The following is an 18873-nucleotide window of genomic DNA, read 5'->3' as shown; positions in this document are numbered from 1 at the left end:
TGTGTTTATATTGGAATTGCAATCAAGATCATGAGCTCTAAAAATAGGATGCACGGGACGAGTCTCTCAACACTTTTTGTTTTCCGCCCGGCAGGTTTGATTTTCTCCCGTGGTGTCTGTGTGGAGCCTGCCACACACCCACTCCACAACAACGACGGCTTTTGCCTGCATCTTCCAGTGCTTCTTCTGTCAGCAAGTCCAGCAGAGCTGCAACTCTTCCAGTGCCAGCCCGGACACCTGCGAAGAGCCCTGCCCCACTGACATGGTGAAGATGACCAAGTCAAAGACCTTCCAGGCTTACCTGCCGAACTGCCACCGCACCTACAGCTGCATCCACTGCCGGGCACACCTGGCCAACCATGACGAGCTCATCTCAAAGGTACGGCAGGTCCAGCCCTCCCTGTCCTCCGCTCACGTCACCCTGTAGCCTTTCACATGACATTCAATCGGCCCTTCGCTAAGTCCCGCCCCCTCGGATGCAGACTGTCGTAGCGTAGCATCGTCCAGCTCTGACCAGGGTCCGACAGCTATCCGGCTCTGCTGGTCATGGTTTCACGTTGTGTAATAGTGATACTCGTAACCTGGAGAGGTTTCTATAACGTCACGTTTCTACGTAAAAAGCTGTGGAGCTAGCATTAGCACATACGTTAGCACATCATTAACTGGTGTTAGCACGTAACTTATGCTACGCTAGCTACTGAAGGTATACTGAATGTGCTGCTTTCGCTCTTTAATGATTGTAACAGTGAATAAAGAGGAGCAGTGTTGTTCCTTAATCTCATTGTCTTCTGTCTCGATCTCCAGCTGATGTTAGCTCACTTTGACACTGTGATCTGTAGCTTTATCTTTTTAGCTTTATCTTTTTAGCGTTTATTCACTGCTGAAACAATTTGACGTCCTGGATTTATCCTTGAAACGCATGTTGTAGACCCTTCTGTCTGCTTCTCTCGTTTTTCCAAAAATTAGATAATATATACTCAAGGAGTGCAGTTAGTGGCAGTGTGGGCTCAATGGCTACGTAGCTCTGACAGTTTGACGGAATAGCATCGCGGCTTAGCGAAGCGTCAATTGCTGCAATCTTTTGTGTCAAATTCACACCGTTGACCAACATTAGAGTCAATGGGACGAATGCGTCTCTTCAATAAACTCTGCGAACTTATTGTCCAGTTAGCGACCAAGCTATCTAGCTTGCTAACTGACTATTACCTTGATAGTTGTGATTGGCACTAGCAAGTTTCTGACTGACTAGCATGTTAGCGGTTAGTTCACCAAGTACAGCACAGTCGTTAGCCCTTTAAGTCACGACATAATCCAACGTCTGGCCCTTTGTTCACAACGATCACAATTGTTAACACATGCAGCAGACATGGAGCATCATTCCTTTGAAGTCTTGTTCTTGGTCTCCACCAACTCCTGAAAATAGCATCTGGATCTAAAGCTGCTAAATGCTCCACTATGTTCACCAGCTAACGTTGTGTCTTTGTGTGTTTGGTGCGGATTGGACAGTGAACAGTGGATTTAAATGTCCGGTAAAACCAAAACAATGAGCTAAAAGAAGCTAAAAAGCTGAAGTTGGCAGATCATTTCTTGTGGGTTTGTTTAATTGAATTCAATGTTAATTGAATAAATCAATGCAGCTTTAAAATAAGTGGTACTCATGTAGGAGCAGACTGGAAAACAACACTTGCGTGTGTCAGGTTAGTACGAGAGTTCAGCTGTTCTCTGAACATCGTTATGGCAATTCTCTCCAGTTTTTCATTATTCAAATCAAACTGATAAATCTGCAGACTCGTCTGGGTGTTGGATAACCGCTGTTTGGGTCTCCTTCATCATCTTCTGGGGGAGATTATGAGCCACGATGATAAAGTGCGACAGGCTCCTTGTAACATTTGGGAAATGAATAAGTCTTTGCTCGGCTGAACTGAGAGTTCTGTGCAGTGATTTAGTGATGTCCTCTGGTATTAGTTGTGGCAAATATCACTTTGGGTTTGACAGCAATGTCCATTTTATTTGACGCTCACCTCCTTATTGCGTCTCCGGTGCTCGCTCTTGCTTCTGTGTTTTATTCCTGCCGATAAATTCTCAGAGGCCTCGATGGCAGCCGCTGCCGGTGTTATTACTGAAGTCGGTGTCGGCGGTCAGCCTTTTAAAGTGTTAATGCCGCAGCTATTTTTGTTTCTGTTGCATTTTTTGAGTAAAAAAAAAAAAAAGGGGTCAAAGTGAAAGCTGCTGCTGCTGCTGTGGCTCACTGCGACCTCAGAGGATTACGTTCAAAATATGAGATGAAAAAATCCAGACAGTCGGGCTTCAGATCTGCATCACTGCCCACGAGTTTTCGATGAACGGCACTGTTGTTGTTTTTATTTTTATTTGTTCAAATTGTGTCCTCCCATTCATCTCAATACTGCTGAATTTCAAGCTCTCAAGGTGTCATCGGGGTAATGATTAAGGATTATTTTTGTTGTTTATTAATTCACGGATAATGTTTTCATTAACTTATTATTTTCGGACAGACATGGATGTAAACTGCAACTTGACTGATTGACGGAGACGTACAACCACGAGGCTGTTATTCTAGTTTTGCAGATATTTTAGAAATTAGCTTGAAACTTGTGTTAAACTGATAAAAACGTCATAAGTACATCATAAATACATCAAGTTATACAATCGTTTTGATCCAGTTTGAAGTTATTTTCATCTAGACATGAATAAGAGTGCGGCGACATTAGCATTTGTGTTGATAGTGAGAAAGTTTGATTTGAATGGAGTCCTTTTCTATCATCATATCTTTTTTTAATTGAATTTAATCTTCCAAATTAAACGTCGATGCCACCAGTTTGGGCCTGAAACACCTTTTTTATTTTGTTAACATACAGTGAAATTCCTCCATCATAAGCGACTACTGATAGGTTGCACATAAATCCTCCACAAGCAAACAAAAGAACCAACTCGTCCCACAGTCAGATCACGCTGCAGGATGCCGAAGATTCGGCCCATTTGCCCGAAATGAAATTGTCCTGCCGGGTCTGGTCATTTATCCGCCCGCGGAGAGCGACCAATCCGAGCCCGAGTGAGATTCAAACGGCTGAGACTCGCACCATCGGGTTTCTGATGGTGCGATTCACAACAGTATTCATATGTTCCAGGATGTCTGGGTGTTGGAAGTCCACATTGTTCAAACATTTGCTGGCATTTGGAGCCACAAGCGTGCACAGCTGCTTTGGTCGCCGACCGTGAATCGACAGCTGGAGGGCAGAGCGCGAGTAAAGTTCATAAACGATCAGATGAGCCGGAGTCGCAGCGACTGAAGCGGTGACCTTTTTAGGTGTTAAAGCAAGATGGTGACTCCCCGTGCGTTGCACTCTCGCCGCGCACTAAGCTGATTATTCAAATGGCAAAGATGATCAATCAGCGCGTTGGCCATCTACGTGTGGAAATCCATTTGCCTCCTGCGGCTTCAGAGACTCGGAAGCTCGCAGCTTGTCGGTGCGGGGAGGAAGACGAGTAAACCGCTCAACCACCAGACCGTGCTGCTTCCTTCAGCAGCATCACCGGCCTCAACATGGTCACTTCAGAGCCGCGAAAGGTTTTAATTGTTAAAGACCGTCGTAAATCACGCTGATGAGCCTTCGAACGAGAGCAACTGTCCTCGTTTATCCGCGCCTCACTTAACACGTCGAGATATGCGGATTAATCGTCACGCAGCAAAGTCCGTGTGACGTTTTATTGGCTCCTGTGCCGGAGGTTCAATTTGTCGGTGCAGCACATTTTGACTGGATGCAGAGAAGAAAATAATGAAATTTGAATCAGAGTTTAGCAAACGGAGGGTTTTGCAAAAAATCGTGCAGCTGAAACACAAGAACGCTGCAGAAGAAAGTTGTGAGACCGTCGTTATATTTAAAGCCCCGTGGGCTGTTTTCTTTGCTTTAATTTGGTCCACATCCTCTTGTTTGCAATCAGGAAGTTCATTGGTTGTGAGGCGCGACACGAAACAAGGAAGACGACACCACGAATAACAAGAATGAAACTTAGCTTATGTGAGAGTTCACACAAAGTGTTTCCAGTCAAGAATGCACACACAGCACGACGAAAACTCAGTGTGTGGTGGAAAAACAAGTTATTTTCATTTTGATGGACTTGCAGTGAGGAAAAACAAAATCAGTTGTAAAATAATATCTAAATAGAATATATGCACACAGAAAACATTACATTTTTAATAGAATACTGCGTCGACTGATATTTTCTGGATCAATAAATCTGCCAATTAATTGATAAAGACCTATAGCTTTCCTTCCCGACTCTTTACTCGAACTCTACTTCAACTGCAGCAAAGGTTCCAAGGAATCGAACCCGCGACGTCGCCGCCATACAAGCTGTAATCATTCGGCGACAAAGCGCCGCCGCATGTGCTTTCTTCGGTGACGTATTCTGAGCACCGACTGCTGCTTTCTAAAAGACAAATCATTAGAGAGTGAGATATTTATGAGCTCCTGTCGCCGCCGCGGGAGGGGCTGACGATGTTAAAGAAGATGTTAAAGCGTGTAATGTTTGTTTTATTAGAGGCCCATTGTCCTCACACCTGACACTGGAGCGGGAATGCTGGAGGACCAGTAGCACCAGAGAGCTCCAAACTGGGAAAAGCAAATAAATGTGATTTATTGTAGTTCGGTAGTCGCTTCTCAGGGAGTTCCCCAAAGTGCTGAAACAGTCGGGCCCGTTAGGAGCCAGTTTGGTGAGTTAATCTCCTCCTCCTGTATTCAGGCTCATTTAGAAGACAATGAGGTTTGATTGGTTTTCTTTTGTCCCCTGCTGTTTGTCCAGATAGGACAGACACTGTGTCCCCTGCTGTTTGTCCAGATAGGACAGACACTGTGTCCCCTGCTGTTTGTCCAGATAGGACAGACACTGAAACTCGACTGTAGTCTGCCGTAAAGCCGTGCTTATGTTTCAGCTTCAGGCTGGAGAGGGTTCTGTTTGTGGAGGGTCTGGGATTTGCACTCAGATGACCCATAGGCTGCCATTCAAACAGTTGAAGTCAAACAGAAGAAGAAGAATTTTTTAACACATCATTTTACATTAAATGAATTCACAATGTTGTGCAGAATAAATGCAAATGTGCTGCCAGTCCTTTGAGCCCGAAATCTAGAATTTCACTGCAAACATCAAAACGTCGTTTGTAACTTTTATGAAATAAAAACCTTCGGGCCACATCTTTAATGAGGCAATGGTTTCATCATCGAGTCTCTGAATTGATTAGGAGATGCATCAATATGTGTCGGGTGACGAAAGCCTCTCAATGCCGCCTTCACTGTGTGCAACCAGTTTGGAAACGGCTGCTGTGGTGAGACCGTCTTTACCTCGGCACTCGGTTGTAATCGTCTCTGTTGGCCGTCGACGTCTCGCCTCTCCTGCTTGAGTTTGTCGTTGGGCCTCGGCTGTGCAGACGTTTACAGAAAAAACTCACGTTCACAAGATGTAAACTCATCAGTTCAGTTTAGAAGGATTATTTCCAATTGTTAATCAAATGCAAAATCTGTGTATTATTTTAAAAAATTCCGAAAATCCTGATTTTAAATGTGTTAAAATGAAGTGGCTGTTAAAACATTTTCCTTCTCGTCTAAAATGCACTCAAACATGAATATTTTCCAAGTTTTCGTTGCCTGCTATGATAGAAAACTGAATATATTCAACTTTTAGACTGTTGGTTGGACAAAACCATCAATATAAAAAGCTTTTCTGACACTTTATAGACCAAATATTAACCTATTAATTCAGGAAACATTAAGCCCATTAATTGATTATGAAAACTAAACAATAACAGCCGGTCAGCATTAAAACCACTGCAGTGATCTGTTGACTGTTGGGTTGCGTTTCCTTGTTTATTGGGCCAAAGCCGTTGGGTGACTCTTGACAAATGACCTAATTAGTGTAAACAATCCACTTTAATTCTAAAGTGGATTTAATTCAGGGATCTTCGTTGGACTCAGGAGGTTTGACACAGTAAACATGTTGCTTTGATGCCTTCATACTGTAACTCTTCATGATTCTGTATCTGTTGACATCTGATCTCACAAAGCTGTTTACGTGATTATTTTTTTGATTATTCGAGGAAATGTTAATTCTTTAAAATCCCATCAAATAATAAGATGCATCCACATGACTCAAATAGTTTGTTTTGTGCGACTGACGGTACAAAACCCAAATATATTAAATTAAAAACCACATGTAAGAAGCTGTAACGAGAGAAGATTTGGCACAGTTGTTAAAATACATTTTGTGTTTGAGTAAACGTTTCAGCGTTGTAATATCTGACTCTGCGCCTATATTCCACTTCACGTGGTGTGTTCGATTGATATCTGGGAATTGTTCCGAATAATATCTCTGTATTGATTGTGACCATACTGCTGGCAGATCTGTTAATAAGCTCTCCACTCGCTGCCACACCTTGTTAGCGTTTGTGTGTTCAGGCAGCATCACCGGTCCTCGGCATCAACCCTTCTAAGCCGATTATGGAGAAGACGACACCGTAGTCTGCTGTTTTCCACTACGCGCTGCCAAGGCCACGCGCCCTGTCCACGCTTGATTCTCATCGCATGTGAAATTTGTGCAGTGAAGCTCCAGCACAGCGTTTCTTATGAACTCTATTTCCCAGTGTGCATGGAGTATAAAAGGGGGAGGGGGGGGGGGGGCAGTAAACCGGCCATGCGACCAACAGCAAAAGGTTTGAAAAGTGTTTGAAGGAGCTCTGCAGGATCTGGCGGATTTCTCCCCACAGTTGCAATTTGAGTGCTGGAAATCTCCTGAGCCAGGTATTAAAAAAAACAAAAAACAGAAGAATAATTAGTTTCCCCTCGCAGAGCTTCTGCGTAGAGTCTTCGAGGCATGCCAGCCGGCGAGCAAAGGATGCAGATGGAGCAGCCCGAAAGAGAGGATTAACCTGAGCACACGGGCCAGAGGGAAGAATGGCAGACTCAGTCCTTTTTGGACCATTCACACTTTTCCTATTTGTGGACTGCTGTTCAGAAGCCTCGAGCTCGTCATTTTGGCCGTCGCCATCTTGGCTTTTTGCAACCAATGAACGGAAGTGAGCGTATTTGGAATGCGGTGAAGTGACGCGGAGACGCCGTATACGTCTCTGGCAGTGGCCTGCCAATCAGAGTAGCCCAACTGTCCAACTGCAGTTTCTAAGCTTTGATTTGACCGAATTAACGGTCAACTGGACGAGGATCTGTTGGCGTGAAGGCCAACGAGTAAAACATAATCGCCTCCAAAGGAAACGTGCGAAACTGTCCGATCCGACGTTTGTTGTCATGTCGTCACCCGGAGCATGCCGCATCTTAACGACATCGCCGTCGGTTCGTATTTTGATCGGATTTGGGCTACACCCTTCATCAGATAGGAGAAACCGCCCTGAGAGCAGTGTGAGAGCAGAGTCCTGCAGTGTGAGCGAGGTCCTCAATATCATAATTAAACCAAGTGTAATCATGGTTAGCAAGCTTTTATTGAACTACATATATTGGCAAAACTAGCAGAGGGAAATAGTATTTGGCGGATTCAAATGACAGAAGACACTTTGTGCAACATTTTAATGCTAAATTTAAGATGAACATGGCATTAATCAGACAGAATTGCCAGAATGTTCCTCTTAGATACTTTCAGATAAAAGTATTGCATAACATAGTGTGAGCTTGTAAATATCAGACGTTTAGTCCTTACCAGAATCGCTCCCCTTGAATTGAGTTTAAATGTGTTTCAGTCGTAGTTGAATCTTCAGACAGACGGTAGAACCGGCCCCAGCAGGTTTGACAATAGATTCGAGTTAAGCCGAAGTAAAAATCCCTTTCTTTGTGGATGTTGGTGACATCCGATGCAGTTCGTCTGCCTGTGAGACCGTTGAAGAGCCAGATGAAGCATTTCAGCCTGTCGGGGGGGCCGGATTTGTATTTTGTGTGTTTGGCTGAAGGAAGCGGATTTCTCTGTGCGAGGTATCGTTGTTCCTTCCAGTCCCGCGAGGTCGAGAGGGATTCTGGGATTTTGAGATTTGCTTTGTAGAATTCATTTGTTAGGAGCAAGCATTTTTAAAAACCAATGAAATTGCAAAACCTTAAGAAAAAAAGAAAAGAAGCTCGGTAACCACACTCCACATTTGCTCATGTTTTGTTAAACAGCTAAAAAGGAAACCTGTGGGAGGTCCAGTCTGCAGCTGAGTCTCTCTGCAGGATCCTGTCTAATAGGATTGTTGTTGGGAGTCTGGAAGGTTTAGTGCAGCCCCAACACCCGTCTGGCTTCTGTCTACGTAAAAAAACACACGCCCAACATGCTTTTTTCTCCACTGATCTATGGAGGACTTTGCAGTTATAGACTCTTAACGGGTTGTGTGACGAGCGGCCTGATGGTTCTTTTGGCCCCGGTGATCGACAGTAAAGTCAAAAATGTCGCAGCAGCTCGGGTTGGGAGACAAAAACGCTGCCAAAGTAAAAATAGACTGCGGGAGACAGATAAGGGCAGCGAGGGAACGAGCCAGTGGTCGAGTTGATGGCTGAGCCACAGTGAAGCGCGGATATGACACCCAGCTCTGTCACATGGAGTGACCACCCCACCCCTCGCCGGACTGTAAACGCTGTGGAGAGGGTGCTTGTTGTTGACTCCACGGGGGCCGACCTAGTTCCCTCTGGCAGCTGAAGGTCACGTGTCTTTTGGCTGTGGACTGTACGCGTGTGTGTGCAGACTTCACTTCCAACACAAAACAATGAGCTTCGGAGGATGTAACGATGAGACATCAACACCTCCAGCGACCAAAGGAGGGGGGAGCAGAGACCAGAAGAACAATCCTCTTTTGTTGTTCTTGAGTCGGTTCCAAAGGAAACTCCTTATTATCTCAAATAAAACGTTCCCGGTTTTTACAAATGTTCAACACTCGGGCAGCTGAGGATGGTCCCCTGAGCCTCGTGGTGGTCAGCGGAGGAGGCAGCTGGTGCTCCGATTGGGCGGTATTAGCTCAGGTTGATGTGTGTTGACTTCTGTTTGTGATTAGTATGATGTGATCGTAGCAATCCTTCAGGTTTAGTTTGGAAAAGCAGGAAAGAATAAAGGGTAGGTAAAAGAAAAACTGCTACATGTTACAAGGTGTGCACGGTTACCCATAACACCTTTCTTTCTCTGCGTAGATCTGCAGATGATATTTACAGTCTAACTTAAATCCAGACTCATTTGGAAGGAAATGCATGAAACATGTTTGTTGTGCCTCAAGGACACACACACACACACACACACACACACACACACACACACTGTATTTTGGTGAGAAACACCGAATGTAAACACAACAGTGTTTGTTGAGAGGTAAACTCCACAGGGGAGCTTTGACACAGAACTTATTCCTCCATGCATTCAATCAAACAGGTTTTCCACATGTCGTCTCTTGAGGTTGACGGGAATGTTTTGAATCATTAACTCGGCTCGGTATCGTCATCAGCCGTGTGTCTTCTTAACGTGTCTTCTTCTGTGAGCGGTTCGACGCTTTTACAGCTGCTCTGTTGTTCTGCAAACACACAGAGTTTGCAGCAGGGAAACCCCGAGGCTCAAATGTGACTCTTGGTAGATTTGTATCTGGATTTGATGTAATCCCATCGATTTAGATGAACTTGATACAAAGCACGCAACTCTCCATCTGTATTTCCTCTAAACGTGCAAAGCACCAACAGCTTTTTACAGTTTTCTTGCAAATACTTCGCAGAAAATGAAGTAAGAAATGTGTAGTTTGAGTTCATGTTTGATGTAACGATTAGTAACAAGAAACTAAGAGGAGTCCCAAAACAACAGCTCTCTCGTCATCAATGATCGATGTGCTCGGATTTCAGCGGCTCTCCGAGCCTCGTTTTATTTCTCACCTCCGGCCAAACTGATGTGTGGGATCCTCGGCGAGGTGGAAGAACAAGTCACCGGGAGAAGAAGCACCCCGGGGCGCCAGTTGCTGACATTCCCGTACTCGGCGGTGTGATGCGGATCTGTATCGTCAACTTACCTGTTGTTGTTGTTTTTCTCTCTTTCTCGTTTCAGTCATTTCAAGGCAGTCAAGGAAGAGCCTATCTGTTTAATTCGGTGTAAGTATGAGACCCACACCCACAATTCATCTCGGTTAGTTTTTTCTCCAGAGTGACACACTTCGCTTTTTTACTCTTTTTTTGTACATTTGGTCTGTTCTATGTATATTTTAAAAGTGTTCTGGGGGCTTGTAGATAAAAGTTACACAAGAAGCTGATTTGTTAGATGGAGTTTTAAAAGCACTGGGTGCGTACGTTTGAATTCAAAGCGTCCCTCCTTCACCTCAACCGACTGCTTTGCGTTCACACTTTCTTACCTTTTTGTTTTCTGTGCAGCCGTTGTCCGTTGCTGCCACGATGACTGCACACGTATGTTAAAATTGTGTTTTAACACGCATGCACAAAATTGAGAACAATGCACAGGCAGGTGGAGCCACGAGCAGCTTTACCAGCCCAAAAAAAGCGTGAGGGGGGTGGGGGGGGTAAAGTTCACATCCACCACCACAGAAATTATTCCCAGTCGTCGTATTCGATTATCCGGTCCAACAAACGCATCAAACAAAATTAGATCCACTCGACAGACACTTTTGTTCAAATTCCCTCATTCCAAACAGCCTTGTGGGAAAAAGAAAATCAATGAAACACTTTAAAAAGTGAGTAAAGCTCCCTTCTTCTAATAGCCAAAGCAACGATGCAACCCGTCGAGGTGCGTCTTTGTCCAAAAACCCGTGGGACATTTTATCATGCGCCACTGCCGCCAATGTTGTTTGGCTGGCGTGCACGCACACTTTCCTTCCATTTGAGTAACAAACGCACACAAACGAGACCACAGCGTGCTTAAAATCCACCAGCTCTCTTAGGCGGAGCTGGGCATCTTGATCTCTTCACTGGTTCAGAAAATGACGTTCACACTAACAGCATTTTTGGTAAAATGCTCATAGATGTGCACTACATTGCCGTAGATTTTCAGCATTGCAGGAAGTCAAAACCAGTCTGATTCCAGCCAACTACAGCCAGGAAGCACTGATGTGGGGATTTTCAGGTCAAAGGACACTGAAACGTTTGGGTTAAAACTGGGCTGGAGTCCACTTAACATATAAATGTTTCAACAGCAATTAAATGACTATATTTTAATGTGAATCACGTCCTGACTAGATGTTGGAATGTTGTCATTAAAATGCTTTTGAAACTGGAAAGGTGCAGCTCTGCGCCAGGTGTGTCTGCACCGACCACTGCTGTCTCATGACCCCAATCTAGACACCGTCGTAAATCACACTCGAGAACAAGCAGGGCGGTGTATGCAGGCAATCGCCTTGAGGTTGTCGTACAAGACACGTGATACGATCTTTGCGGAACAAAAGGGTCTCACCAAGCGGTCCCAGTTGATGCGACGTGCTCAGCAGTGTGTGTACTGGTACCTCCGTTAGCGGTCAGCCAAACACACCTTCCAAATCGACAACGGTGAAGTGTTTTCCCCTCTCTGTGCCTTGGCAGGGGGTTCGCGATGCACTCGGCTGTGTTATCACCTGTGGCCCATGCAGGCAGTCGGTGAATAAAAGATTTTTTTTTTGAGAAAGTATGAGTCACCACAGCGACGAGAGGTCTTTGAGCATGCAGCCATAACTGGCCGGCCAAAATATCATGCAGGTTACTGCAGTAGAATGCGAGAGTAGCCGTGGACAGACACACACTCGTGTCAGACGATGCTTCAGGAGCTGCTGGTTAACACCCGTCTCTTTAGGCCCTTGAGCCGCTTTTTAGTGGTGTATTTCCTGCTTGGTTGGTTTTTGGGTCTCTGCTCTCCGTCTCCATGAAAACCACACAGAAGTCTCCCCCCCCCCCCCCCCCCCCCCCCTCAGGTGTCACGGAGCAGCTGCTTTGTGCTGCCCCACTCTGAAATCCATTGCTCCTACCTGCCTGAATGAATTGAAAGAAGCGCTCTACAAACTCCAGAGTCCAAATAAGTTATTCTAATCATGCCCAACGTGAGAGCTGTTTGTGGTGCTTTGCAGGTAAAAGAAAAAGACATTTAGTCTAAAACAGATGCATTTGGTGGGAAAATGAAAGTTTTGCAGACGGCTACATGTCGCTCGGTTACATAAAATGATTGTTTATTTGCCTGTGGCATTTCCTTCAATTAAAAGCTAATCAGCAACACTGTTTACTGGGAGGGAGTGGTGTCATGTTGACGGGGGGGAAACAATAGATTTCTCTGAAGTATTTACTTATTTACTTCAGTACACTTTTGATGTATTAAGTAGCATTTCCATTTTGGAGGCTTTAGATATGTATAAGATGAGAGAAACTCAAAAAATATGACTGTTGCCATAAAGAAATGTCTCTTTCTGGGAACAAAGCAATGTGGCGTTGTTTTGTTTTTTTAGCTTGATATCGAAGTATTTTTGACATTTGTAACTGTATTCAGTGCAAGAAATAACTTAAAATTGGTCAAATCTCATGTATGCAAAACCTAATATGTTATATATGGAGAAATAATTGAGATAGAATTGAATATTTTCACTCATTTGTATCTCCAGTTTAAGTTTCTTGACTTTTTAGTCTCCAATGTTGGTCATTTGTAATGATGAACACACTACCACGCACCGAGTACACTTCGACGTGTGTACTTTGAATACTTGAGCACTGCTGTCACTTTAAGTGAACATCTTGAGCTCTTCTTCTTCTGCGCTCCCTGACCTCCGTGGCCTTTTCTCCACTTCCTGTCTCCCCTGCAGGGTGAATGTCGGCTGCGGGCCAGCCGAGGAGCGGGTTCTCCTCACGGGTCTGCACGCTGTGGCTGACATCTACTGTGAAAACTGTAAAACCACGCTGGGCTGGAAATATGTAAGTGTCCTTTAAACGCTCGCCCGAGCCCTTAATGTTTCTCGATGCACCACTTAACGCCTGTGTTTGTGTTGCAACTATGTGGTTTCTCGGCTTGCAAGACAAATGATGCTGTTGCGGGTCAAAGGAACACGGTTGCTCTCATTAAAGCATTGCTTCTTAAAGCCATGGTGACAGTTATTTAGCTCGGGATTGTGTTTAGGCTCAGAGATCGAGAACTCTTTGGTCTCCTAGCGCGCAAGATAATTACAGTGCCGAAAGGTTGGCTGCAGACACACTGGTACCTCTGAGAGTATGCCGTGATTAAATGTCAGGCCATTTTGAAGAGGCTTCTCCCGGTAATTGTCTGAGGCGACTATAGAAGGGTGTAAAATAACTGAACAAAGTACAAGACAGGGACTCGCTTAAAGCCGCTCCTTCAGTGACACAAAAAAAACAATTAGAGAGTCTCACGAAAGCCCCGCGAGCAAAGCAGAGCGGAGCTGGTTTACAAGGCAAAGCAGGCTGAGCAAATAATCAAAGACTCGACATCCTGATTCTCCGGGAGCTCAGCGGGACGGGGACGCACGCCGGAAATTATCCGGCTCTTCAGGAGATGTGCGGCAGGAAGTTGAGACTTTTGAAAGAGGGGATCTGGTCACTGGAGGAAAGCTTCAGTTTTTCTCCGCGTCCCTAAACTTCCTGCTTTTCTCAGATAATACTGAGGCCAGATGAATACATGTGTGCACATTTATTTGACTGAAAATGAAAGTCATGCTGAGTTATTTGCATACTGTATTATGATGAATGCCTCCTCTGCAAATGCATGTGAATCACGGTTTTCTCCATCATTCAATTAAAAGCAGCTATAGCGCTTTGTGCGCTGCTTTGTGCGTTGCTTTGTGCGTTGCTTTGTGTGCAGCTTTGTACGCTGCTTTGTGCGCTGCTTTGTGCGCTGCTTTGTGTGCAGCTTTGTGCTGTTGCTTTGTGCGTTGCTTTGTGCGCTGCTTTGTGTGCAGCTTTGTGCTGTTGCTTTGTGCGTTGCTTTGTGCGTTGCTTTGTGTGCAGCTTTGTGCGTTGCTTTGTGCGCTGCTTTGTGTGCAGCTTTGTGCTTTGCTTTGTGCGTTGCTTTGTGCGTTGCTTTGTGTGCAGCTTTGTGCTTTGCTTTGTGCGTTGCTTTGTGCGTTGCTTTGTGTGCAGCTTTGTGCGTTGCTTTGTGCGTTGCTTTGTGTGCAGCTTTGTACGCTGCTTTGTACGCTGCTTTGTGCGTTGCTTTGTGCGTTGCTTTGTGTGCAGCTTTGTGCGTTGCTTTGTGTGCAGCTTTGTACGCTGCTTTGTGCGTTGCTTTGTGCGTTGCTTTGTGCGTTGCTTTGTGTGCAGCTTTGTACGCTGCTTTGTGCTGTTGCTTTGTGCGTTGCTTTGTGCGTTGCTTTGTGCGTTGCTTTGTGCGCAGCTTTGTGCGCAGCTTTGTGCGCAGCTTTGTGCGCTGCTTTGTGCGTTGCTTTGTGCATTGCTTTGTGTGCAGCTTTGTACGCTGCTTTGTGTGCAGCTTTGTGCGCTGCTTTGTGCATTGCTTTGTGTGCAGCTTTGTACGCTGCTTTGTGTTGCTGCTTTGTGTTGTTGCTTTGTGTGCAGCTTTGTGTGCAGCTTTGTGCGTTGCTTTGTGCGCAGCTTTGTACGCTGCTTTGTGCTGTTGCTTTGTGCGCTGCTTTGTGCGTTGCTTTGTACGTTGCTTTGTGCGTTGCTTTGTGCGCTGCTTTGTGCGTTGCTTTGTGCGTTGCTTTGTGCGCTGCTTTGTACGCTGCTTTGTGCGTTGCTTTGTGCGTTGCTTTGTGCGTTGCTGTGTGCAGCTTTGTACGCTGCTTTGTGCGTTGCTTTGTGCGCAGCTTTGTGCGCTGCTTTGTGCATTGCGCGTTGCTTTGTGCGTGGCTTTGCGCGTTGCTTTACGCATTGCTTTGTGTGCAGCTTTGTACGCTGCTTTGCGCGTTGCTTTGCACGCTGCTTTGTGCTGTTGCTTTGTGCGCTACTTTGTGCACTGCTTTGTGCGTTGCTTTGTGCGCTGCTTTGTGCATTGCGCGTTGCTTTGTGCGTGGCTTTGTGCGTGGCTTTGTGCTGTTGCTTTGTACGTTGCTTTGTGCGCTGCCTTGTGCTGTTGCTTTGTGCGCTGCTTTGTACGCTGCTTTGTGGTTTGACAAAACAATCTTAACTCACTTACTAGCTTACTTCCGACACAGCTTTGACTCTGTGTAGGATAACTGTCCATCAGCAACAAAAATGTTTCTAAAAATGTACGTGAATCGATTCAGAATCTTAGAAGATAAGAATCTTTTTTCCCACTACCTCTATGAAGCATCATATCTTGTGATTTGTGTATGTTTACAATCTTAGATTTCAAGTAACTAACGCTGTCGGATAACAGCAGTGCAGTAATAAAGTGCAATATTTCCCCCTGAAATATAGTGTAGTAGTAGCATACAGGGGCATGAAAATACACAAGTAAAGGTACTTCAAATATAAGGACAGTACTTGAGTAAATGTACTGAGTTACATCCCACCACAGCTTGTAACTAAACATTTTCTTTCTTTTTGTTGACAGGAACACGCGTTTGAGAGCAGTCAAAAGTACAAAGAGGGAAAGTTCATCATCGAGCTGGCTCACATGATCAAGGACAATGGATGGGAGTGACGCTGCTCTTTTCTTTTTCTGAATGCTCTTTATTGAACTGCGTGGAGCATCGACCCCCCACCCCACCCCACCCCAACTCCACCAACCTCCACCCTCTCGCCTCCTTCACGTGCACACATAAACCGAACAAATGACATTAAAGAAGAAAAAAAAAGACGAGGAAGCGGAGCAACTGTTGAAAATTCACGTCACAGGAGTCCTGTCGTTAATGTAGAGATTGTGTGTTCTCCTTCGCAGTGGGTTTGATTCCCCCCCCCCCCCCCCCCGCTCACTCTCACCCCCACCGAACCACGCAACCAAGTGATTGTGGTGACACGGCGACCACCATGCGAACAGGAGAGAGACTTCACCGATGGGGACGTCTTTCTTTATTTTTGCCCACCCGGCGAGACGGATGATGATTATTTTTTAAATGTAATTTGCTTTGGTTTTAACTTCTGGGTTTGGTAAGGTTTTGTTTTGTTTTGATGGCAGATGGATGTTACTGGATAGCATTTTATTTCCCTGTCACGTCGGTTATGTTTTGTTGTTGTTGTTGTTGTTGTTGTATCTCTGCCCATAGCTGAGCATGCTTTTCTTTGCTAATGTCCAAATGAGCAATCGGGGACGAGTGAGGAGCGGAGGGGAAAGGGAGTTTATTCTAGTTACAAAATATGTAGCAGCATCACGCTTTTTAAAAACAAAATGTGGCAAAGGATGGGATTGCAGTAGTGTAGGATTTTGTTCCCTTTTTTTAAATCATTTTTTTTTTTTTTTCTTGTGAATCTTCTTAATTCCCCACCTTCTGGTACCTGTTCAGCACCCAAAAAGCATTGAAAGCAGCACCTACTATTTGTTAGACATAAATGTATATATATATATATATATATATGATTACTATATAGATATATAAATACTTGTAGTGTTTGGCGAAGTGCGATTGTGGCTGGTCCCATTTTGCAGCGAGTGAAAAAGACCTGAAAAGGAGCAGAAATAGTTTCTAGACTGGGGAACCTGACATCAGTGGCCACGTGTCATAAAGCATTAAGGCAGACTGTATTAGTCCATTGTCTAGTGATGAAACGAGACACAACTACATATGAATATATATACACACACATACTACGATTGCATACCCATAAATACAATGAAAATGTTCGTAGGAGGTAGATATTGGAACATGGATTCTGAATATATATATTTGCTGTCATGCACGTGTGTATATATGCATATGACTGTGTGTATATATGCATTGTGTGTGTGTGTGTGTGTGTAGTCACGCATTACACAGTGACATACTTGAACGATGCTACTTCGTTTGCACTTTGCAGAGGCCTTTGGTTCATCTCAGTTTAGAGGCAAACTGTTAGTTCGCTCTCGTCTGTTTTTCTGTTTTTCTTTCTTCATGGCCGTCTCACAGATGAACGACAGATTGCTGGAGACGGAGAGAAAGTTTGAACTGGACGGTTTGAGGGTTTTACGTCGTTTCCGTTAAGCCTTTAGTTAGATTCTTCTAGATGATTTGGTTTTATTTCAATTAGATCGTCAAATTCTGCTTTTCCTTTCAGGTTTTTTTGCTGGAGAAAAGTGTAGCTTCCGATGACTCTTTGCTGCTACTGTAGAAATCCCGCCATTTCCTTCCCGCTGTCGGAGGTCTTTTGCACTTTATATGCTTCTCTCGCGCTCTCTCGCTCTGTCAGAGCGTATGAATCGTCTCTTTGTGATTTGCCTCTAAGCCGTATGAATCTTGTGCCTCTTCAAAAACATGGACAGTCTCCCCTCATATTTTCTGTTGTGCAGCGCATAACTCCGAAAAAAACCAACCTGTGTGTGAACCGATGTGTCTTCCCTCCTCCCCCCCCCCCCCCCCCCTCTTTCTGGTTCAAAGTGGCCCTCAAAAATAACGTTCTTCCCCAAAATCCTCAAAGAGCTCTTCCCCGTTTCATTTTCTTTTTTGGGGGACGACACCAGAGACTTGGTATACATACAAGGGGGGGGGGGGGGGGGGGTGCGCCCAAGGCTTGAAAAAAAATAAAATAAAGAAAAAGATGGCAGAAGGTGGAGGAGGGGCAATGTGGGATTTGAGAGATTTAAAAATCAGCAGTGATTGATTACTTTGCCGGCGAGGTCAGTCAGATCACATGACCTTTTATCCTAAAAACGATGACAATGCAAACCCTTGGTAGTTTAGTGATACCTACTTGAAAATATAAAGACATAAACAGCTGAGATATTGGCCCGTGTTACAGTTTTTGTACATAAAGTAACATATTTAAGGTTTTATACGTATTTCTACTGGGTTCGTTCATTTACTTCCCCAACTTGAAGCACTTTTGTTCACTGTGTGTGCGTGTGTGTGTGCGCGCCCACATGCATACTTGCACACAAAAGTGAATGTTTGGTTTCTTTTCCTCAGACAGTTTATTTCTCTTTTGGGGTTTTTTCTCTCTTTTTCTTGGTTTGGAAGTGTTTTTATTTGTCCTGTTGTTTTGTTTCGTTTCTTTTCTTTCACAGCTGTTTGGTTTCTCTCCCGGTGATCCGTGAGGTCGAGAGCCAGGTTAGTTTGTTTGGAAGTGATTTATCCCCGTTTTGTTTAGTTTTTCTGTTAGCGTGTTTATTTAGCTTGCGTGGCGAGAGCCCGTCGGAGGGCCGATGTTTAGGTCTCTGCTGAGCCATGTGGACATTGAGGGCGAGCTGGAATCTCCCACCATGTCGCAGGGAGAGCCTTTACCAAGACCCATTCGCACCACAGTCGGTGTCTCCTGTATAGCTCTCAGGTGATGAAACGCACCATCTGGCCGCCATATCGGAGGTCCTTATCTTTTGGAAACGTTGGCTGTGAATATCTGATTGTATTTCTTGAGAACTAATTCAATTTTGTGCTTTGATCGAAAATGAATTGTCCTGATTTATTGTTTTGATAATATTAACTTGTTAGCTACCTAAGCTCAGTCCCGATATCCCAGTTCTTGGGCTGCATCCTTTTGACATTTGTATTTTGAGACTCCTAACAAGTCAAACAAGGCCTGTTTTATTTTTAACACTCCTTGAAATGCAGCTCTCCGTGTCCCACAATCCCCTGCACACCCGTTATTTAAAAAGCAAGCCAACAGCAGCTGAAAGTGTTGTCGTTAATGACACCCAGTGCTTCACCTTCTCACCTGGCTGCAGTGATGTAGAAGTGTGCTCCAGGGGTGTGTCGGTACACTGTGACATCACTGGTGGGTGTGGTTACAGGTGCAACGGAGCAGGTTTCGGACGACAACCATTCGTGATGAAGTGGTGAAACAAAAGCTTTCAGCCGGCTGTTGTGTTTCTCTTTCATGATGCAGTCAAGCTGTT

At 44.7% G+C, this 18873-nt stretch overlaps 1 protein-coding gene across 1 annotated transcript; it reads left to right on the top strand.

Annotated features, from left to right (window-relative positions):
* The first annotated feature begins 191 nt into the window (after window positions 1-191).
* Window positions 192-15712, top strand: ypel1 (yippee-like 1). The gene is made up of 4 exons (XM_079269663.1): window positions 192-379; window positions 10060-10103; window positions 12779-12887; window positions 15463-15712. The coding sequence occupies exons 1-4, from the start codon at window positions 263-265 to the stop codon at window positions 15550-15552; spliced, it is 360 nt and encodes a 119-aa protein (XP_079125789.1). The 5' UTR covers window positions 192-262; the 3' UTR covers window positions 15553-15712.
* Window positions 15713-18873: the final 3161 nt, after the last annotated feature.

The sequence above is a fragment of the Melanostigma gelatinosum genome, assembly GCF_949748355.1.
Source record: "Melanostigma gelatinosum genome assembly, chromosome: 6".
Lineage (NCBI taxonomy): Eukaryota > Metazoa > Chordata > Actinopteri > Perciformes > Zoarcidae > Melanostigma > Melanostigma gelatinosum.
The sequence above is the reverse complement of the archived record's forward strand: the minus strand, read 5'-3'. Positions and strand labels throughout refer to the sequence as shown.